This window comes from Centruroides sculpturatus, unplaced genomic scaffold (assembly GCF_000671375.1).
Source record: "Centruroides sculpturatus isolate CEXI.00-Female unplaced genomic scaffold, Cexi_2.0 scaffold86, whole genome shotgun sequence".
Lineage (NCBI taxonomy): Eukaryota > Metazoa > Arthropoda > Arachnida > Scorpiones > Buthidae > Centruroides > Centruroides sculpturatus.
The window spans coordinates 111,997-137,284 of NW_019384475.1; the positions used below are offsets into that span (position 1 = coordinate 111,997).

The 25,288-nt window shown below is 27.5% G+C and overlaps 1 protein-coding gene across 1 annotated transcript in view; it reads right to left on the bottom strand.

The window, feature by feature from the left end:
• LOC111621294 (hemicentin-2-like) overlaps window positions 1-25,288 on the bottom strand; it is a 261,961-nt gene that overhangs the window by 35,744 nt on the left and 200,929 nt on the right. The window contains exon 5 of the mRNA XM_023363380.1: window positions 2,276-2,572. Coding sequence (XP_023219148.1) covers window positions 2,276-2,572 — 297 coding nt within the window. The remainder of the gene's footprint in view (window positions 1-2,275; window positions 2,573-25,288) is intronic.

Below are 25,288 nucleotides of genomic sequence, written 5' to 3' on the forward strand. Positions count from 1 at the left end.
AATTAGAGATATTAATATTTGAATATACTTTTATCATCTGAATGTTATTAAAAATTATTATGAATTTATTAAACTATAACAGTAACATAAAAGAACTATACACAATAAAATCTGTCCAAAACAGAACCTGAATAAAACATAAAAATTCTTTGCAAGGAAGCGATTTTCTACTTTTAAAAACAAAAAAAACCTGTTAAAAACGAAAACCTTTCAATCCGGAAAATTCCAGTTTACACAGGTTTTACTGTATTTAAATTATTTTAATATATGAGAAATAATATATATTAAAAATTAAAATTTAATATATATGTATATACAGATGCTTATTAAAATTTAAGATTTACAATTTTAATAAACGAACGTCTGGTTGTCTGGCTGGATGAATATATATATAAATTCATTCTGTAAATATTTATTAAAAAAAACAGGGGAAGAATTTTATGACAGAATAAATAGAATAATACATGCCAACAATTCTAAATAATTCATAACAAATTTTGGAGTATCAACACTCAGATTTTTCTAAAAATGTCAGAGCAAGTAAATGGCAAAAGGGAAGTTCTTTTTGTTATGGAAACTTTGTCCATCCGGAAATAGCAATTTATTAAGAAAGCAACTGTTCTCCTCCCGGGTAAAAAGTACAGAAAAAATAAAAAATAATAAAAAAAAACCAAGTTTACGTTTATTAAATCGGAAGACAGGTTTCGATTCACTTCGTTTTCAATTTCTTCCCTTTTTTTTTCTTCCTACTTCTTCTCTAGGTTATCTCCCTTCAAGAAAATGTATATATATATGTATATATATATTTTTCCTGGCTTTGAGAATTCTACTTTTTTGAACATTTTAAGTTGACATTTTGAACAACATATGCATGTCAATCGCCAGAATATCCTTCAGACGTGTGCCACTCATGAAAAGATATCGCTTGCCTGTTAAAGTTCAACTTGTCACTTCTATAACAGTAAAATGCCCTTAACGTCAACATTTCGACAAGATCCCACGGTCACTCTAATAAAAAAATGTACAGTTCTTATAAAAATTTTGTAAAAAACTTTTTCAATTTCCATGCATTTTCATCACACACATCGATACTTTTCCCCCTATTTGGGGAGGTAAACTATTAAAATTTTAGCTCTAGTGGGATTCCTCTATTGTTAGAGGAAACCTCCATATCATATATATACATATACAATATATATATATTGATAAACTTTTCATATTTCTGCATCATGCTAGAGAGAAATTGTTTTGCAGCATTCGTGACTACTTTTAAAGTCGTTTACCTGGAAATAATTCTAAAACAAAACAGATTAAACTATGTAATTAAAACTTGTTTTATATATTTTTTTAAAGGAATTTCCACATGAAACTTCGTTAGTTTGAACACGAAAACATGGTGTAAAATGTAACCAAAAATAAATAGTTAAAAATATTTATAGGGATTTTATAGTTTTAGTATTAAAGTGTTTTTGGGGATGAAAGTAGAAGCAATATTTGGCAGATTTCCAAACCAATTTGCCACCACTTTCACGTATCAGGGCAACGTTATCCCTCCAAACTGCCACTATTAGCTCTAACTATATAACGTAGCCGAGATAAGGGCGAGAAATAGTCGATGGGTCTTACCTTTTTTTGTAGTGGATAAAAAGTGAAAGGGAAAAAAAATCCTTTTACGGATTTTATGCTTTGAAAAGTGACTTTAAAATGTAATAACCTGAATGTCATGAATAGTTTAGAGTGAAGACTTTAAATAACTTAAACCTTATTTTTATCTTGAAGAAAAATTCTCTTTTGGCTGTCAAATGCCATTTATATAAACAATAGGTCTTTACTTTACTCATAATATTCTTCTACAAAAAAATATTTTATAAAATATTCTCACACGAGTGGAGATAAAGTAGAAATTTTCTGCGTTGAATTATTATAAAATTAACATAAAAATCTTAAAATTTATCTACTCAAATCAGATTATATATCTTAAATTTTAATAAAAATATGTAGAAAATTGTTAAATGTGTCAGAATATCAAAGATAATATATGAACTCTGCCATCCAAGTACAAATTACAGATTCATTATCGCGTGAAAAATAAGGATGATTCGCTCCTTTTTTAAATAAATGAATAAAGTAAAATTTTAATTAAATTTTAAACTAGTTTATAAAATTTAAAATTAATTTTTTAAAGATATTTATGCGATGAATATGTTTTTAAATGCATTTAAAAGAAAGGTGTTTGATACGTATCACAACGATAATCTTATGCTGTTATACTTACAATGAACTTCTAGTTTCCAGCTATCTTCTATTGTGCTTCCAGGGATAACTAAATTATCAGCTTGACAATAAAGAAATTTCCCATTATCTTCGCTGGTCGGCGTTAATATTAAAGTGCTTGTTGTAACACTATCACCAACTGAGATTTTGTCCTTGACTGATTTTAATTTTGTATCTCCTTTCCTCCACGTAATAACAGCGGGAGGTCTTGAGCCTGTTGTCATACAAACTAGTTCTAATGGTTTTTTAGCTGACAGTGGCCTTCTATGCCCTTCAATTCTCACTTCCAGTGGTCTAACTATAAAAGAAAAACAAATGATAATTTACTAAATTAAATGATAAGACACAGAAATAATATGTAATTATTATATTTTTAAATTACGTTTTGATGGTTTTATTTTATTATAAATTGTTTGCTATTTTTTTATCACGTGGCTATTTTTTTCTTAGAAACTTTAATCAATTTTTAACAATTATTTTTGTTGTTTTCCTTTACATTGTTCGATTAAACACAATTTCATCACTTATAACAATCGAGAATTTGATTTGACTTATAACAATCAACAATTTGAGCAATTTCCAACAATTATTTTCAAGTTATTATGCTCTTAGATTGTTAATTGAACGTTTATTGAACAATTTATAACAATTAATATTAATTTTATCTTTACGAAAAGATTTATTTTTAACATCCATTAATACATAACAATTTTCTCTGTTAAATTTCACATAGTTTGTTCAATTTATAACAATTTACACTAGATAACACTTTCAAAAATTGTTTAATAGAACACAGTTTTGATCAATTTCTGGCCATTTTTTTTAATGTTTATATCTTTTACTTGGTTTAACATTATACGAATTTAAGCATATTTTAAAGTATGCTTACTACCTAATCTCAATTTCTAAGCTTCAGGTAATTCATAAAAATTGAAGCTGTTACAGTAATAGAGAGCATAACAATAAATTATATTTAAAGGAAAGTATACAGGAAAGAAAATTAAGCGATTTTGTTTTTCGTTCAGTATATAAAGACTGCGTTGCTCTTCGGATACATCCGAAGAGACACCCTGTTAGGTGATTAATCACGTGATAAATCAGTGCCCTTCGTGACAAAATCCAATTGCACGGACTACGTCAAAGTCTCTCCTACATATCAACTATTAAGCAAGAGAAATAAGAAAAATTTACGTCTTTCTGTTAAAGAACTTTGGCACTTTTCCCAATATTCAGATATTCCAAAAGAAAATGTAAATTCTCCTTCTTTTTTCCAAGATATTCGTGCGACATTTTAGACAATTTTTACACAAGAAAAATAATAGGAAGATATAAAAAATACCTCCATTTGTTGGAGTAGATGACAAAGTAACTTGGAGTTTTGATATCCAATTTCTTAGAAAATTGAGGAATGTATATAAATAGTTATATACAGGAGAGATAGAGCAACATCATTTTAAAGTGGGACGATTCTATGTTGAGATTCATCCCGGATAAAACTATTTTTAAAAGGTTTATGCCATCTTTATATGTACTTTTTTTAGGTTTTCCAGAAAGAAAAATATAGAAAAAAATCGATTGTCATTTCCATTTGTTTCCTGTATCTACATAAATTTATCTTCCCTTTATCTAACTACTGTACAACAATAAGATTTTTATGGTAAAATCATGCAGTCCTTCAAAATCCAATATTGCTAACATACTCAATTATTCTATAATTTAGCATAAAGCAAACTCATTTATCTCTAGAAAAAAAGCTTAAATTTCGTTACTTTCTTCTGATGTTTAATTCACTTATGTTGATACAGTAAAAAATTCGTATTTTACCATAGCAGCATTAATACTTATTCTTTCTAACGACCATTCTATATCTGTTAATCATGCTGTTATAGTAGTAAAGTGACGTCTGATATCGCTGCCATTTTTTGAAGTGTTTTATGCAATATATTATGCTATTACAGCAACAAAATAGCGGATATATATTAACTTTTTTCGTCTAAGATATTGTGTAGCTGCATAGTTTTGTAATGCTATCAGAGGAACGAGTATATCTCCTTCCTCTCTTGAAGATTTTTGGATATTTTGCATTGCTGATTTTCTTATGCTATTATAATGGCAAGAGAAAAGTATGGCCGAATCTCTTCTTAAGATCTTATATAACAGTATAGTTAATTCAATTATACTGCTACAGAAACAAAACCTGTTGTCTCTACTAATATTTAATTATGTAGCAGCGAAGATTTGCAGTTTTTAGAAAAATGGCTGACATCATTTTGTTACTGCAACAGTATAATGTATATGACACATGCGAATATTAGATAAGATGAGTGGGTTCTTTCTGTATCAACCTTTATTATGCTACCATAATAATAATTAGTGTCTAATTTCTTTGGTTTACTAATACTATTGGAAAATGCATATCTAATTTTAATTATGCTGCTGCAACAATAAAAGAACATGTGAATGTTATCACCTATTCTCAGTAGTGTCGTTACTACTTCGATTTTCTGCCTGTTGATGATGCTCCGAATGAATCTCTTCTATGTTATTACAGTAACATCATCAACATAATAAAAATTGATTTCCAAGAAAATCTTCACTAATATCTAATTACGTTTATAGTATGCTACCTAAGCAACAAAATTCTTTTATATCTACACAGTATAATTAACACAAAAATGTGAAAATTCGACATTTCGTGCAGCCTTCGTTATGTTAATGCAAACGATATCATAATATTTTTTGCTGTAGTAGCGCATTAATCATTAAACATACTACTATAGCAACAAATAGGAAGCTAGCTTATCTATCGTTAATGATAGCATAAGTATCTTTAATTAGCTACTACAATAGTACTTTGCATACTTAGTCTATTGTTTCTTAGATAAATTTATGCTAATCTTTATTTATTGGATTAAAACAAGAGTTTCGTTGTTATAGTAGCATAATGTAAGCTTAATTACATATATAACAATATATATATTAATGCAATTGAATAGATTATCACTACAGTAACATTAGCTACAAAGAGTTCTCTGTGTATCTTCGTTGATTCTGCTATTATAATAATATTAAAATTGAATATTTAATTATTGATAGATTCAAAATACAATACTGACAAACAGACAGATGATTAAAACTTAGGATAATTCGCAATATAATTAGTAGATTCATCCAGAAATACATCAACAGGAGAAGAAAATCGAAGTAGCAACAGCATTAGAGCTTATAGTGACAACGTCAGACGTAATTTTGTTATTGTAGCAGCATAATAAAATTATATAAGTATTCTGCAACGTCACTAGTTGAAGATAAGTAGAGAAATTAGGCATTATTTTGTTATAGTGGCATAATAAAACTTGATATCGAAAGATAAATTATGCTAACATTTGCATATGTAATTTATATTGTACTGCTGTAGTAACAATATTACGTCTGGTATATTAGTAAAGACAGCAGATGTTGTTTCTATAACAACATAATAAAATAAGATGAGGAAAAAATACGTCTTTTTTCTCTCATTAGGAAGGTATGTAAAGAATCAGACGTGATTTTATTGCTGCAGTAGATGAGATTATTGACATAGATAGACGTCATTTTGTTACTATAATTGCATAATAAAATTAACTATACGACTACACAAGATCTTAATGAAGAGTTTTATGCTATAGTTGCCTCTTATTATTGTAACAATATTACATAATTAACAATGCAAACATCAATGGACTTGTTACTGTAGCAGCATAGCAAAAGTATTCAACAATAGAGGATTCTGAGGTGTAAAGAATCGAAATATAGTTATCAGTATGTTACTGTAATAGCTTAATAAAATTATATATCAGACTTCACTTTACTACTGTATCAGCATAATAAAATAAGATACACAAATACCCAACCTAAGAAAGGAGAGTGCATAAATACTGCTGTAGTAACAGCATAACTAAATCAACTAAGCATTTATGAGAAAGGATGGAAGTATGATTATCCTATCTCGATTCTTTCTCTTAGGCTCTTCTATAAATTTTAATATTGTAGTAACATAACATAAATACCCAACATCATCAGAAAGGATAGCAGCATAATTAGAATTGAATAAATGGATGAGGATATCACAATTAAAAATAGGAAAATATCTTCAGCATCATTATCGAAGACAAGCAGAGAAATCACGCAAAACTTCACCATAGCAGCATAATAAAACTATATAAGTAAACATTAATACTCATCAATTCTTTGGTGTCTTCACTAACAGATATCATTGTATAAAGTAGAAACATCTGTGATCTACTGGGAAATTATACCGTACACAAGTACATTCATGTAAAAAATAGGAGAGAGAGATGATATTATCTTATTGGATCAACGTCTCCATTGTCAATAGAACGTAGTAAAGATATCCTAAGTCAGTCAGTATTGAATGAAAGCCTTAGTTAGTAGAGAAAAGCGTGAGTAAATACACGATAGCTGCTTGATTCGATTATGCTGACATTGAATAAACAGGGAATACATAATAGATAGATGAAGTATAGAAACATCTTTAATATTGTGTGCATTTTTATACTATTTCTTCTCATCCAACAACAGAAATTTAAATAAGATTATTTATTTTTATATTCCTATTTTCTTATCTAATTGTTTGTTTTTCTATTTTCTCGAATAATAAATTATAAAATGCAATTTTTCCATCTCTCTCTTCTCCTCCTCTTCTTCCTCCTCACATAAAAACTATAAACGATACAAATCATACATCCTGTCAAGCATATAACGCGATATCTATGTGAAAATATAATATATATTTTCATAAAATTTCAAAATTGCATTNAATAAAATATTATAAACTTTATATAATATATATGTAAGTGAATGTAAGAAGAATTCTTTAAAAATTATAGTTGTTTATAAAAATGAGTTTTATATGACTCTAATGTGTCATAAACACGAAAAATTATACTTATTAGGCAATATAGATTAGCTTGCTCATTGGACAGATTTAATCCGAACAGAGTATTCTTGTGATGCTCTCGGGAAAAGTATCACCTCCATTCAATCTCAACCAGAAATTCTCCAGGTGACCAGAATTGCTTCAATAGTTGAATGTTCAGTATTGCTTTCTGTACTTTTAGATTGCTCCTTAACATCTTACACAAAGGAATTTGCAGTAAGGATGACTAAATTCCATTTCAAGCAATATTTTATTCTAGTCTAACATTTTATATGTTTAGTAAGGTAATTTGATAGGTAAAGTGACATAAATGAGTAAAAAAAAAAAAATTCGTAATTTTGTATATCAAATACGAATTTTTAAAATGGTAATTCGGCTTCACTGCATAACTTCCCGTCATGCGGAGAAACCCCTTTTACAGGAACTATTACGTATTACAGGCTCGATCTTAAAAGCTGTTAAGAAAAGAAAAATTTAAGATTAGATCTGCGTATTTCTTCACTGAATTTTATATTTATTTTAAATTTAATATTGTCATCTGCAGAATATGAAAAAAATATGAAAATTTTTCTTTGTGTCGATAAAAATTCAACGTTTTCCTCTTTCCATCATCATAAAATATATTTTAAAAAATGTTTTAACTTAAAAAAAAAATATATATATATATATATAACAGAAAAGATAAAAAATTAGTGTTAAGTTATTTTTAAGTTATTGTTACATTGTTATGTAAGTTAAGTTTTAGTATCATTTCCCTTCTCCCTCTCTTCTGCCACCAGTTTACCCCTTCACTGTCATCTATCCTCAAAGGTAAAGTGCAAATAAAACTACATTTTTTTAAGCAATTATTATTCTATTATGGTTATTTATACATTTACAACTACAAAACTCATTTTTCAGTGTTTTCCTTACTATAGTTATTTTTTTTAATGTATTACTTAGATTTAATTTGAGTGTATTTTTCGTGTTGGAGCGAATTATTTGGTTTTACATGTAATCGTATGGGGAAAAATGATTCACCTTATGACATTTTCATGATAAGATTTCGGTTTTGGAACGGATTAATTTCGTATCCTGAGGTACCACTGTATTCTAAATATTAAACAGAATTCTGAAACAAGCTTTCAAAACTGGCATGAAAATATACAATACAATGGAAATGAGCAATTATTTATTGTAACTTAATCACAATGCCAGGCTGAAATTTTAAACATATTCTTAATTTATTCAATTTAAATATATGTTTTTCCATCTCAAATTTATAGTGTTTTGCCCCTGTACATCATACTTTACCTGATAACAACAGAGTCATGCCAGTCATCTATGTAACTCCATTCAGAGAGAAATTTTTTAATTGAATTCACATGACTTCTGGTCTAGACTAGAAGTTTGTATATAGTTATTAGGGCCTCCAGCCCCTAAGCTTTCCATTTCTGGTCTTGAATTTCATCTAACTCTGTTCTCAAGATTAAGAAAAGACAGACACAGACAGAGGGATGACAGTAGGAATTTATAGGTATTTTTTCAAATTGCAGTCCAATGACTTCAAAACTAAACGGGAAACATTACTAACCATTGGTATTTATACATTTTGTTTTTATTCTATGTATTCAAATGCTATCAAGTCAAAATTAAAAATGGATAGGTAACAGTCATTTAAAACATGAATCTAAATCTAAAAGAATAGTTTTTTTAGGATTTTCCTTTTATTTCTTATATCACTTCTCATCATACATTGTATTTTGAAATGCAATAAAACTCAACTTGTTTTATCATTCTGTATAATTTTGCAATTTATTTTGTTGTATTGTTTTCCTTAGGACTTAAGGCAGTCTTACCACTTTTGACACAAAAGAAGATACTGGATAAATTGCATCATTACATAGCACAGTTCTGACTTCCAAAAAAGATCCATTGGCAGTAATTGGCATAAGATCCATTATTATTAGTTTGCATTATTAACTTCCTCAATAATCCATTGCATTATTAGTTCCTATTAAGTATTATTAGTTTCTTCAATAATTGGTTAGGAAGAGACTTTTATCATCACTATATATAATTTTTAAATACACATAACAATTTAATAATAATTCTAATTTAGAATTAATTTTATTAAGAATATTTAAGTTTCTTTGTAAGCTTAAATNAAAAAAAACCTGTTAAAAACGAAAACCTTTCAATCCGGAAAATTCCAGTTTACACAGGTTTTACTGTATTTAAATTATTTTAATATATGAGAAATAATATATATTAAAAATTAAAATTTAATATATATGTATATACAGATGCTTATTAAAATTTAAGATTTACAATTTTAATAAACGAACGTCTGGTTGTCTGGCTGGATGAATATATATATAAATTCATTCTGTAAATATTTATTAAAAAAAACAGGGGAAGAATTTTATGACAGAATAAATAGAATAATACATGCCAACAATTCTAAATAATTCATAACAAATTTTGGAGTATCAACACTCAGATTTTTCTAAAAATGTCAGAGCAAGTAAATGGCAAAAGGGAAGTTCTTTTTGTTATGGAAACTTTGTCCATCCGGAAATAGCAATTTATTAAGAAAGCAACTGTTCTCCTCCCGGGTAAAAAGTACAGAAAAAATAAAAAATAATAAAAAAAAACCAAGTTTACGTTTATTAAATCGGAAGACAGGTTTCGATTCACTTCGTTTTCAATTTCTTCCCTTTTTTTTTCTTCCTACTTCTTCTCTAGGTTATCTCCCTTCAAGAAAATGTATATATATATGTATATATTCCCTGTTTTATGTCGTTGCATATTTTTTATATGAGAAAAAATGCATTTTTTTACCCTCTTAAAAACCAATATTTTTAGTATTTTGTTGAATAAATTTATCACTTTTAATTTAGGATGTTCTTAAATATTAAAATAATAATAAATGTCTTAAATAGTTACTCATGGGATGAGGAGAAGTTAAAAGATAAGACGAATTAAGCTTGAGTTTTACTTAGTTTATTTTGGAAAATTTAAGCTATAACTATGGATTTTAATTTCGAACCTGTTTAAATATAGCTAAAAATATGTATAAATTATTAAATTTTTGCTTTTAGAAAGCTTAAATTTATATGGTTTTTATTTATTGTAAAGAACATTTATATAAACATATATTTTACACTTAAAAATTTTATAAGAAATAAATAAAAATTATTAACAATTGTAAGTCAAAATTCTCTAAATCTTAAGATAAAAAATAAATATAATCCTTAGAAGTTAAAATTTTTTTTTTAATATTTTCGAATTTACCAGTGTTTCGATATGATAAAATATATTTGATCATTAAAATTTACTCGAAGATTTATTTTCTCTTTAATCTTTTAAAAATATATTTTAAAGTTTAAAATCAATTCTAGACACTAATTTTGTTCTTTAAAATTTGATTTTTCAATCTCAATTTAAATTTGACACTTTAAAGCTTTTTTAAAATTATACAAAAGAAATTTCTGTTTAGGATATAAATTTAATAAGTTGGAAATTTTCTTACATTTAATACATTAAAAAAATCTTTAAAAATATTTAAAAAAAATCAATTTTTTACAAAAAAGTAAAATTTTTCTATAAAGTTTATAGAAATCCATTATTAAAAATTATAGATAACATTAAGAATTTATTACAAAATTTATAAGATTTGTAACAAGTTATTTTTTTATACAAAATTAATTTATTAATAATTTATTAAGCAAATTTTTAAATGACTTATTTCATATTCGTATAACAAATTTTTATATTTTAATAATGGATTATTTTTCATTTGCGTGAATATCTCTGTGTTACAAAAATTTTCAAATTTCAGTAAATGATAATTTTCACGTTAGTAATTACTTACAACAATTTATAAAATTTTGTGATGTTAAAATAAATTAAAAATTTCCATATAGGATATACAGTAAATTATACTGTATATAAAAATATAATAAAATGTATTTTAACAATTTCAACAATAGATTATTCATATACAAAAGAAATAATCTATTATAGGAAAAAAAATTTCACAATACATTTCCTCGAATAAAATACCACAAAAATAATCGATTTTTTCGATAAATATCGAAAGTAAGTCTCTTCAGCTTTGTTGCAGTAAATATATTAAACGAAATGGATAGATTGCATCTCAACAGCGAGGAAAAGAAGAAGAAGAAGAAAAAAATTGTGTATAAAAAATCGTCGATCGTTAAAAAATGTCAGCAAGCTAAAGAAAATAAGAAATTGCTTCAATTTAAAAAAAGGTGTGGCGAATATTAGAATGAAGCTTTTATAAATAACAGATTTTCTACATCAAAGGATTTCAATTCATTATTGGAACTGATGAAGTTAAGATGTCAAAGAAAAGATGTCCTGAAGGAAATTAATAATTCCGTTCTCTAGCTTAAATTGATGTTCATTTCCTTCTTTAAAAATGTCTTTAAATCCTGAAATTTTAATTGCATTTTTATTTTGATATTAACGTCTTTTCAATGGAAATTTACACAGCAAAAATGATTAAGATGTTTGTAACTTTTTAAAGTAGAAGAGTTTAAAGGTTAAGGGAGGGGGAAAAAGTATTTATGTAAAATTCAATCTAAAATACGATGTTGTTTGGTTTTTACAAGATTTAATTGATTTATGAGAGTAAAAAGTAAATTAAACTAGATTTAAGCGCGATTAAATCGCACTATTTGATTAGATTTGTAATGCAATTTTTACGTGTAAATTTTTGTTTTATTATACTTGAATGCTTTAAATTAAAAAAAAAAAAACTAAATTCGGCGTTTTTTTTAACGTGGCAACATATCGCTCGCGAACTAGCCGCTGCGACGCAAGCTAGCGATTTAATAATATCGCTCGCGATTAATCGCGCGTGACAAACTAGCGACAACTGCAAAAAAGCACAATTTAAATTATAAAAAAATTAATTTAATTATCTTGATTATAATTTTATTTTTTTAAATTAATAACTGATATATATTTAGTCGAAAATCTATATAAAAGAGTAAGAAAATCAAAGCAAGGAATGAGTAAATGATGAAGAAATTTTTCTATATTTCCTCAATGCGGAGAGAAAAATCAATTTAGAAAAAATTTTCACTAAGAAAAAAATTAAGCTTTTATTTACATAACCGCTTACTGTTTCATATAATTAAACACTAGCGGAAATATAAATAAAAACAAAGAGGAAGAACAGGAGAGAAAAAAAAAATTTATGTAAACTCTCGACCGTACAGATCGATAAATAAATAACTGTTTCATGGAAAATTCTTTCGGTGTTGTAAGGACGTAGTGTGGAGGGGGAAGAAAAACGAAATTACCACCTCTGTTTCTTGTCTGACGTTACCAGAATCGATGGAAGTATGAGGTCTGAGGCTATCATCTTTTTCCGAACCAGTAGGGCTATCGAAAAACGCTTACTGTTTGGAACCACAATTCCACCTGCTGAATGTCAAAATGTCGCCATGATCCATGTTTAAACTGTACAACAGTTTTTACAATTGAAAAATGAACGGATTTAAAAATCGCTATAAACTGTAGTTTAATAGCTTTTGTACAAATTGCAAACCATCAAGATACTGTATATGACCACATAAAGTACAAAATAAAAAGTAGAAAATTAAAGCCAGATGGCCCGTTTTTTGATTGTTGGGATTTACAAAGGAATAAGGAAGAAAGAAAACTGCAAAAAAAATATTGTGGGAAGGAGTTGTAATAAATAGTTACGATTTTCTCGCTTCTATTTTAACAAACCGCGCTACAAATTTTTATTTTGCTACATAAATATAATAAAAGACCAGATCGTTGGGAGATAGAAAAATAATGATTATTTTATTTGTTAAAACTATAAAATCCTTATTTATCTTCATTTTTTCCACTATAACACGAATGATAGGTGCGTATGAATTGTGAATATTTCACTTATGGGTAATTATAACATTAAAATATTATGTAGAAATCATAAATACAGAGAATTACTCAGAACGATTGCATTCAAGAAATAAAAACTTTTGATAATTTACGTTTTGTCTTCTTCTACATGTAACGTTTAAAATGCAACGTAAAAATTTTTAAATTAAAATTTAATAAATCTTTACATAATTGAAATATTAAATTTAATGATTATTTTATGATTTTAGTGATAAATATCTCATTCATCTTCGTTTTTCGTGCGTATAATACATGATATACTTCATATAAAGCAGTAAATAATTAAAAGTTTTGTGTTCTGAGTAAATATTTTCATTAATTATTACATAAGATCTTTTCCTACAGCGAATTACTCAATATGACTTTATATATTTAAACTTTTAGGATTTTTTTACTTACTTTTTATATTATACAGATTATTTCACTTAAATTTCTGAAAATAATTTTGATAAAAATATAATTACTTACAAATGAAATATATCACTTAATTTATCTATTTTTAATATAAAAATATTGTTGTATTATTTTAAAATTTTTATTATCTGGACACAAATTGCCATTTACTTAAATAATGGTGCTAAAGTGCAGGATTAAAATTGAAGTATAACTTATTTACAATTATTTTGTCAAAAATAATGTATATAAATTGTTATTACAGAATATTACTCAGAATTATCTTTCTACAATAAGAAAAAGTCGTAAAAATTAATATTTTTCATTTATTAACTCGCCTATTATCAGACGTCACAAACTTTACATAATTAAACAGTTTTATTATCATTTAAATATATTGTAAATATATGAGAAATATAATATAAATATATTAGNACAATAGATTATTCATATACAAAAGAAATAATCTATTATAGGAAAAAAAATTTCACAATACATTTCCTCGAATAAAATACCACAAAAATAATCGATTTTTTCGATAAATATCGAAAGTAAGTCTCTTCAGCTTTGTTGCAGTAAATATATTAAACGAAATGGATAGATTGCATCTCAACAGCGAGGAAAAGAAGAAGAAGAAGAAAAAAATTGTGTATAAAAAATCGTCGATCGTTAAAAAATGTCAGCAAGCTAAAGAAAATAAGAAATTGCTTCAATTTAAAAAAAGGTGTGGCGAATATTAGAATGAAGCTTTTATAAATAACAGATTTTCTACATCAAAGGATTTCAATTCATTATTGGAACTGATGAAGTTAAGATGTCAAAGAAAAGATGTCCTGAAGGAAATTAATAATTCCGTTCTCTAGCTTAAATTGATGTTCATTTCCTTCTTTAAAAATGTCTTTAAATCCTGAAATTTTAATTGCATTTTTATTTTGATATTAACGTCTTTTCAATGGAAATTTACACAGCAAAAATGATTAAGATGTTTGTAACTTTTTAAAGTAGAAGAGTTTAAAGGTTAAGGGAGGGGGAAAAAGTATTTATGTAAAATTCAATCTAAAATACGATGTTGTTTGGTTTTTACAAGATTTAATTGATTTATGAGAGTAAAAAGTAAATTAAACTAGATTTAAGCGCGATTAAATCGCACTATTTGATTAGATTTGTAATGCAATTTTTACGTGTAAATTTTTGTTTTATTATACTTGAATGCTTTAAATTAAAAAAAAAAAAAAACTAAATTCGGCGTTTTTTTTAACGTGGCAACATATCGCTCGCGAACTAGCCGCTGCGACGCAAGCTAGCGATTTAATAATATCGCTCGCGATTAATCGCGCGTGACAAACTAGCGACAACTGCAAAAAAGCACAATTTAAATTATAAAAAAATTAATTTAATTATCTTGATTATAATTTTATTTTTTTAAATTAATAACTGATATATATTTAGTCGAAAATCTATATAAAAGAGTAAGAAAATCAAAGCAAGGAATGAGTAAATGATGAAGAAATTTTTCTATATTTCCTCAATGCGGAGAGAAAAATCAATTTAGAAAAAATTTTCACTAAGAAAAAAATTAAGCTTTTATTTACATAACCGCTTACTGTTTCATATAATTAAACACTAGCGGAAATATAAATAAAAACAAAGAGGAAGAACAGGAGAGAAAAAAAAAATTTATGTAAACTCTCGACCGTACAGATCGATAAATAAATAACTGTTTCATGAAAAATTCTTTCGGTGTTGTAAGGACGTAGTGTGGAGGGGGAAGAAAAACGAAATTACCACCTCTGTTTCTTGTCTGACGTTACCAGAATCGATGGAAGTATGAGGTCTGAGGCTATCATCTTTTTCCGAACCAGTAGGGCTATCGAAAAACGCTTACTGTTTGGAACCACAATTCCACCTGCTGAACGTCAAAATGTCGCCATGATCCATGTTTAAACTGTACAACAGTTTTTACAATTGAAAAATGAACGGATTTAAAAAACGCTATAAACTGTAGTTTAATAGCTTTTGTACAAATTGCAAACCATCAAGATACTGTATATGACCACATAAAGTACAAAATAAAAAGTAGAAAATTAAAGCCAGATGGCCCGTTTTTTGATTGTTGGGATTTACAAAGGAATAAGGAAGAAAGAAAACTGCAAAAAAAATATTGTGGGAAGGAGTTGTAATAAATAGTTACGATTTTCTCGCTTCTATTTTAACAAACCGCGCTACAAATTTTTATTTTGCTACATAAATATAATAAAAGACCAGATCGTTGGGAGATAGAAAAATAATGATTATTTTATTTGTTAAAACTATAAAATCCTTATTTATCTTCATTTTTTCCACTATAACACGAATGATAGGTGCGTATGAATTGTGAATATTTCACTTATGGGTAATTATAACATTAAAATATTATGTAGAAATCATAAATACAGAGAATTACTCAGAACGATTGCATTCAAGAAATAAAAACTTTTGATAATTTACGTTTTGTCTTCTTCTACATGTAACGTTTAAAATGCAACGTAAAAATTTTTAAATTAAAATTTAATAAATCTTTACATAATTGAAATATTAAATTTAATGATTATTTTATGATTTTAGTGATAAATATCTCATTCATCTTCGTTTTTCGTGCGTATAATACATGATATACTTCATATAAAGCAGTAAATAATTAAAAGTTTTGTGTTCTGAGTAAATATTTTCATTAATTATTACATAAGATCTTTTCCTACAGCGAATTACTCAATATGACTTTATATATTTAAACTTTTAGGATTTTTTTACTTACTTTTTATATTATACAGATTATTTCACTTAAATTTCTGAAAATAATTTTGATAAAAATATAATTACTTACAAATGAAATATATCACTTAATTTATCTATTTTTAATATAAAAATATTGTTGTATTATTTTAAAATTTTTATTATCTGGACACAAATTGCCATTTACTTAAATAATGGTGCTAAAGTGCAGGATTAAAATTGAAGTATAACTTATTTACAATTATTTTGTCAAAAATAATGTATATAAATTGTTATTACAGAATATTACTCAGAATTATCTTTCTACAATAAGAAAAAGTCGTAAAAATTAATATTTTTCATTTATTAACTCGCCTATTATCAGACGTCACAAACTTTACATAATTAAACAGTTTTATTATCATTTAAATATATTGTAAATATATGAGAAATATAATATAAATATATTAGATTATATTTATTTCATTTTTTATTCAATAACACATGCAACCTGATTCGAAAAAGGCCAAAAAATAATAATAAATTTTATCAGGAAATAATTAAAATTCAAACAGAACGATGCAGAAACTACAAATACAAAGAATTACTTAAAAAAATCAACAAAATCAATAAAACAGAATTCAAAAATTTAGTTTTTTTTCACTACTTCCATTACTAAACATGCAAAAATGTTTTTTTCTTTTTTTCTTATAAGAAGATAGCATTTCTAATGCAAATATGATTGCTCTTATCAAAAATAGGAAATATATATATGTATATATATAAGATGGGGGATAAGCAAATTACGAAAACGATCCAAGAGAAAAATAGGAGCGAGATAACAACAGGCTTTCATTTTATCTTCAGATCTTGTTTACGTTTTGGAACATCTACAATTTACGCTCCTAGCATTCCAAACATCCTAAATAATAATTCCAGACAGAATTCAACCATCTTGAACCAAGTAAAATCTTATTTTGTATTCAAACACATGGAGCAGATAAAGTGAAAATATCACAACTTGGCAGTAATGAACTGTGTTTGAGGTCATTACGAAAATTCCGTATTGGTTGAACTGAACGTACAACGTCTCTGCTTTGTACATTATCCTCGAGATACAAGTTTTAAAAAAATGCGGCGTACAGAATTCAAGAGGAAGTGATGAAGACGAAGAGCAAGTAATACTTTCTCTTGAAGGGTGCTACCTACGTAACAAAATTCAAGTTTAGTGTTAAAAAATTCCCAAGAAATTCAAGTTTAGTGTTAAAAAATAAGCAGTAAAATTATTTTATCGTTTACAAATTTATTTATTTAATAAAATTACAAAAAAACGGGAATTTTAAAAATTGATTTCGATTGAAGTAAAAATAATAAAGTTGTAATTTTTCCTGTAATTAAGTCATAAGTCATGCTGTTTTTTTTATTGCTGTAGTAGCATCATTACTCATCACTCCAGACACTTCGATACAACCAAATATATATATATATTTCTCCTTCGTTTTACCTTAAAGGGAAGGTAAAACGATTTTTATTTGAGTGAGAAAAAGGAGGATGAAATGTACTTTACTGGTTTGAAAAACGAGAAAAATGTTAGATTTAATGTAAAATTTTAGCAATTTAAGCGTAAAATGTCGATATTTAAAGCATATAAAACTGTTAAAATGTTAAAATATTGCTAACTTAATATACGATTCTATTGAAATTGTCGAAGCTGTCAAGTTTCATGTTATGCTGCTACAATTCCAATACCCGTATCGAGCTATAGATTTCGAAATTTTTAAGGATTTCATCTGTCAAAATATATATACGAATTCTGCAATTTTACGCTTTTATAATTTCATATTTTATAATATAAGATAGATCCCTTCATCCTTCTTCACTTATAACTCCGTACTTCATCATTGATCCGTTCGAGATATGTATAATTCAATTCGAGTTTGTATAACAGTTTCTATGTGATTGCTGGTCAGAGGCCAGTGACCCAAGTTTGCAAACGGCCATATTGCGTGCGAGCAGATTTGTTTTAGTCCCATTCGATTATTGTATCCCTCTAAAGAAGAATTCTATAGCAGCTAAGAGAGGAGGAATCATTAATTTCGTGATTAGAAACGTGCTTTGTTCGGTAGAAATGAGATTATCCCTGTCAAATATAATATAATGTTTTTGATGTTCTTTAATTGGGATAAGTAACGTAACTCATCCAGTTTTTGTTACGCTTTATCCACGTTTTAATTAATTGAGTGGATATAGAAGGATGCTTCAAGCGATGATGATGTAGAAGAAGATTTTTAGAGAGATAACAGGTTTCTTCTTCTTCTTCTTTTTTTGTATGGAGTTATGATAAAGGAACGTGGCCTCGTAAATAACTGTTTAGATATATCATCATCATCATCCATTTGTCAGAGTTGTACCTGTATTGAAGGCAAGTAGCGCACGATTAGATGAATCAAGTTGCCAAGGTCGGGTCGAGGTGATGAGGATGGAATGCAACCTAAATAAAGACGCGTATATGAAAATATTGGCTGCTGTCGTGTTGGATGTACGTTATATCGAGGGTTATTAACAAATTTTAAGGATTCCTATCACGAGAAAACGTCATAAAAGTTATAAACTGCATATAGAATCACCTAAGATGCTAAGATTTCGATCTATAAACTGCAATAAAATGAATGTTTTATGTTGATAAATGCATAATCTTAACTTTTATATAACACAAATAAGAGAATTTTATAATATTTAAGAGGTGAAAAATTGAAATTTTTGTAAAAAAAAAAAAAAATTGACATTTAAAATTCTTCGTGATGCGGATTGATGCAGAAGTGATGCGGGATGACAGCATCTTTATCATTAAAGATTTCACCAGAAAAAATAATTAATTACATAAATTTCTATCATTGAATCTTTATAGAAGCAATTTATTTATAAAAATTAAATCAAAAACGATAAAAATATTGATGTTCATTTCAAAAATATGCATTTTCTATAACAGAGAACAACCTTCCTAATTAAACTACAGCACCAGGTGTTAATAATAGAGTTTGTGCAGGTTATCAGATTTTAAAAAAATCTCTTTGTAAAATTAATTAGGAAAGAAAAACCGAGTGAATGATGTATTTAGAAATCATTGGTGCTACTTTGATAATTCAAGATATTCCCAAACGTTGCTTATCTCATTAGTCTACTCTTTTATTAATGAGACGACAGAAACGACTTGTTTGTTTTAAGTATTATTTTTATCCTAAAAATCTTTATAAAGAACTTAATGAAATTTCACATTCAAAAAGTTGAAACCACAAAGAAATAAAAAAAAAGTCGTGAGGAAATAATTAAATCCTAAGCAAAATAAAATTTACATGTTGAAAAGTGTGAAACGTGTCGACTGATTGAACTCTTTCCTGTGCAGTAAACACACTTTTTCTCTAGTTTAAGCGTACTTAATGATGAAAAATTGGCACTTGAACGTGTTTTATAGTCAAAATTATAGAATTATAACGTTAATTATATTTTAAGTAGTTTTTTCTCGTTATATGAAATGATATACCTACACTCTATAGCGTATAACGTGCTTTCCCCTAATTTAAACTGAATTAAGTGACTTTAATGATGAAAATTTTGATATCAATAGTGAAAATTATAAAATTGAAACGTTATTTTATGTATTTTGGATAGTTTATTTTATCATAGAAACCTTTATGTGAACTTTTTCAACTCTAAATTGTATTCCAGTGATGTAGAACTTGCAGATTAAGATACAAAACTGAGCATAATTAAAGCATCAGAACGAGTTTAAATTCTATAAGTTCTCATTTTTAGCTTAAGATACATTCATGCACTACATTAAAATTACTCTCTTATCATCAAATGAGTAAATTATATAAAGAAATATTGATTCAGAGTATTAATTAGTATCTTAGAAGGAGACAAATTTCATAAAAGAATAGATTTCATTCAAGCTTTAGTACTTTTTAATACTTTCAGTAGCATCTGAACAATGCAGTTTCAAATAATGATGCTCATTACAGCATCACTATCGATTTAAGGACGTTAATTAATGCATTTCAGTAAGGATTCCCAAGCTGTAAACTACTATATTTGATAGAGTAGAATGTAGGAAAATCTATTATAATTTTTTCTACTATCTACTTTACTATCCCTCTACAGGAGACAGTAGATTTTATGCAGCACCCTTTTACAGTACACTTAATTATTCTCATCCAAGAAGCTTCAAAATTACCAAATTATATTAAAAAAAAATATCAGTTTAAAGCATTAATTACCATGCTTTAGCGATGATGAAGCTGCTGAGAGAACAGTAGTATATTTAAGTTTTTATAGTATCAAAATGTAGAATCTCTATCGATTTAGGGGCGTTAATTAGTGCATTTTAGTAACATTTCCAATTACTAGACTACTATATTTGGTAGAATGAGCAGTAGAAATGAGAATATCAGGGGTGAATTCCCGTACAGATTGACTGATCATCAGTTGGTTGGACTTCTGATAATCACCATCCTTGTACCTTGTTAATGGCAGATTATTTCGCAAGCTTTCACTGACAACTTTCACTTTTTTTCTGCACTTGGACAGTGTTGTTTATCGACTGTCCCATCATATCGATGACGTGAAAAATTACTCCATTCCCCCACTTCTTTGTTTTTTTTTTTTTTTTACTTAGTTTGTGATATATGTTGTGTCCCAAAGGTCTCCATTGTTTTTATAGAGAAAGTTTTGTTAGATGTGTCTAGAGATAAAGGGAATTTTATATGACGGATCTAACAAGATTAAGTAAAATCTGTAAAGATATGGAGTGAGAAGTCGAGTCATAAAGGGAAAAGTAACGATCAGTGTGTGTGTGTGTTTGTGTGTGTATGTGTGTAGCCTCTTGTTCCTTCTTGCCTCGTGTAGCCATTACAGGAGTAGTAATGATACAGCCTCGAGCCAATACAGGTGAGTGGAAGAATCAATGCTATTATGGTAAAGGATAATTTGCACCTGCAGTAGCTTTACCCTTAAACTGCTATTTTTCTGCTGGATAATACATAAAAGTAAATTTGATTTAATTAGTTTGATCTGCAAGAAATTGTGGGGTTTTTTCACCTGTATGCTGCGAGTTTGATAGCTGTTGTAATACAATAACAACCCTCTTAAAATTAGCTCTTCCTTCCCCTAAATTTAGCTAAACTTATGGTAATTATGTATTTAAATGCCCAATTAAATAAATTACTTTTCCTGCCTAACCAACTTTCGTGTACAGTACATCATTACATGCACCTATATAAAAATACACTAGCTCAAGTGTATATCCGGATATACACTCGAGCTAGTGATCGGTATAATAATGTCTAAATGTATCAGCAGATATGAAGAGGTCATTATCATTAAAAGAAGGTATCATCAGATATATCGATATTTTACTACCGTTGCAATTTAATACAGTACAAGTGGTACAAGTTTAACTATCGTTAGGCGGTTATAATCAGTACAAATATCATTTGATATATGTATCAATACTATTAAAAATTCTCTGCACATATACATTTAAGTGTAGAAGCATTAGAAGTGCTATTTTTAAAAATAATTAAGCCTTATTTTCTGGCTAAATATTTATTAAAAAATTCTCTCATCACTGCTTCAAAACTGCTGGAGTGGGAACATTCATCCATTTTAAAATCACCCGCAACTTATAAATGTGAGTATATATATATATATATATATATATATATATATATATATATATATATATATATATATATATATATATATATATATATATATATATATATATATATATATATATATATATATATATATATATATATATATATATATATATATATATATATATATATATATATATATATATATATATATATATATATATATATATATATATATATATATATATATATATATATATATATATATATATATATATATATATATATATATATATATATATATATATATATATATATATATATATATATATATATATCAATTTAATACAAAAAAGCATTAAAGTTTCAAAAATATTGAATTTTTCTTCCAAAAAAACCCAATCATTTTAAGAAAATTGCATCGAAGTGAAGACCGTATTTCACTTTCTGTCCGGTCAAAGTAGCCAGTGGCAAGTAAGAGAGAAAGGAAAAAGTAGAGGAGTTAAATTTGACACGGTCACTTTCTTTAGTTTCCCAGCTGCTAGCCACGTGATTGATGTTCCAGGTACCTTACTTAATAAATTATTTAGGGGCTTAAAGCGTACAGTCGATTAATTGCCAGTTATCTTGTGCCAAACTGATAGTTGGACATATAGTCTTTCACGGACGTTAGCATTTTTGGCAGTAGGTGGAACTATACTAAAGCACCACGTTGGTGGTAGAGCCGCAAGATACCCAATCCGTCTTTACTTATGACAAAAGGCATTCTTACTCTAGAAACGTTTGCTTCGTTTCGTTATTGATGACCTTCGTTGAAAATTTTCACCTTTGGCAATGCTTTGTGAATTCTAGTTTTTAGAATTTATACTTGGAGTTTGGAGAAAATTGAAAGGAAACAATGCTGGAGTTCTCACCAACCAAATCATTTTTGTGATCCCACAATGTTCACGAGAAAATGATAAGCCATTTCTGTAATTCCTTAGTTTATTTAAGTTTATGAATTAGGGAGCTAAGAAACCATTTTTTTCATTGTTTATGTGAACTGAAAAGATGAGGAAACATAATTCCAACTCCTCTCTGTTTATATAAATCATTATAGTAGAGAACATTTTCTTAATTCTAGCTCATCTTTGTTCTTACAAGAATTTAAATGATGTAGGATCATTTTTCTTTACTGTAGATTCTCTTTGTTTATATAACACCATAACTGTAGCGAATCATTTTTGTAATTTCTAACCTCTCCTTATTTACATGAATTACAACTGTAGGGATCCTAATCTTAATTCCAAGTCGTATTTATAAGAGTCAATTCTTAATTTCAACTTCTACATGGGCCCATAATTATAAGAAACCAATTCTTTATACAAACTCTTATATGACCTCATAATGCAGGAAACCAATCCTTAATTTCAACTTCTCCTTACTTGTACGAATCATAACATAAAGAATTATATACTTCATTTCAGATTCTCCTTATTTATATGAGGCGAAAAGACGGAGAAGTGAGTAACAATTCTTGTAGTACCATATCCTTTTGGTTCATACACCAAAGTACAGATTGGAACTATAAGAAAGATAAAGAAAGGAACTATTGAGTAGGTAGTCACGTTTTGTGTGACGGTCGTGTCGTCTCTTCTGCTTTCTCATTTCCCGTCTCCTGCCCGTGGCTAGGATATAAAACTTTGTCTCTTATCTCTATTCAAACAGTTGTAAAGGGACCTATACGTTCTTCATACTTCTTACGTTGAATACATTTCTAGTTTTGACTGTCTAATTTTTTTCATCTGTACATTTACTATCTATCTGCACTACTAGATAAAGTTGTAAGCTAAGAACTCCATCTATAATATAAAAGTATAGATAAATATCGTGAATACGGAGTAGAAGAATGTGCTGGTATTTGGATAATTGATTAAACAGTTTAAAATGCTGATAATGACGAATAATTCAATGAGCTTCACACTTGAAAAAACATTGTGAGACAAAGTTTTAAAAAATTTATCTCTCTGCAAGCCAAACACAGCTGTACAAAGTACTTGTGTTAAGTGGTATTAAGCACACCTTTTAGATGCTTGACTTGACATTTAAACAATTTATTCACTAATGAAGTAAAAGAAAAAATTGGGATAGAAAATCGCTAATGGAACGAAATTTTGTTTAAATATTAAGATTTCAAAGCTTTAAAAAAAAGTATATTTATGTTACTGACTTTAACATAAAGGAAGAATTTTTGACAATGGTCTGGTGTGGGAAAAACCTTTGACTGCTTCCATCAACTTCTTTGTGTTGCTTATGAAAGACGTGATTGTCCAGTGACCCTCAGTTAACCTCCCTCTATTTAAACTCTACCCAACTCTATTGAAGTGTAACCGAGGCATTGAAAAAATTCTTCACCCCCTGGACGTAATATAGGTCAACATCTATAACCGCAAAAATAGCTGGAATTCTCTTAATTATGTATGAAATTCTAGACACTGCAGTATGAAAATTTTGAAGCTGCCCTATATAACCATCCACTGCGATTACATTAGAGAAGATAAGCAGTATCACGTGGTTAATAGAGCAAGTACAAGTATCACTTATCAGTACTACATCCCTTTAATCATCTCTGTATGACCTGTTTACTGAACATTTGAACTGAAGCTGCAAGGATATTCATTATTTCTATAGTTTGACTCATGTGAGCATTTTACTTAGTTGTGCCTTCAAGCTAAAGTTAAATCAGCGAACAACGTATTGATTTATCATTGTTTTATTCGGATTTATTTTCGTTTTTTTAATAAGAATATCAAAATTTAATTGAGACTATTATGGGATGGATAGATATTTCTTGATTTCTTTTCAACAAAATATTATTTTAAAAGTAAATTGAGAAGTTCTAGAGCTTAGCCTAGAGGCTTTTGTGCATGCGGAAAGATGCTTAAAATTTTAAATTCACAAAGGAAACTGTTTAAATTCTCATAGAAATTTGTGATTTATTCCTTAAAATTAATTATTTTCACTTTTAATTAGCCACAAAGACTTGTTATTCTTAAAATATAGGGGGAGACCGGGGCAAGATCGGCATGTTAAGCTTTACTTAAATTTTGTGTAATAAATACTGCTGTAAATTGAAAAAAAAAGCTTTGCATATTGTCTATTGGAATGTTACCTTACTATAGAACTGGTTAAAATCAGTTTGGAAATAAAAATAATTAAAATAATTACAACTTTACAAGAAGAGAGAAATTGACGAAGTTGCCCCGGGTATAGGGGCAAGATCGGCAACTTCTCTCTTTTTGTAAAGTTGTAATTATTTTAATTATTTTTATTAAAGTTGCCCCTGGTATAGGGGCAACAGTAATGGGGC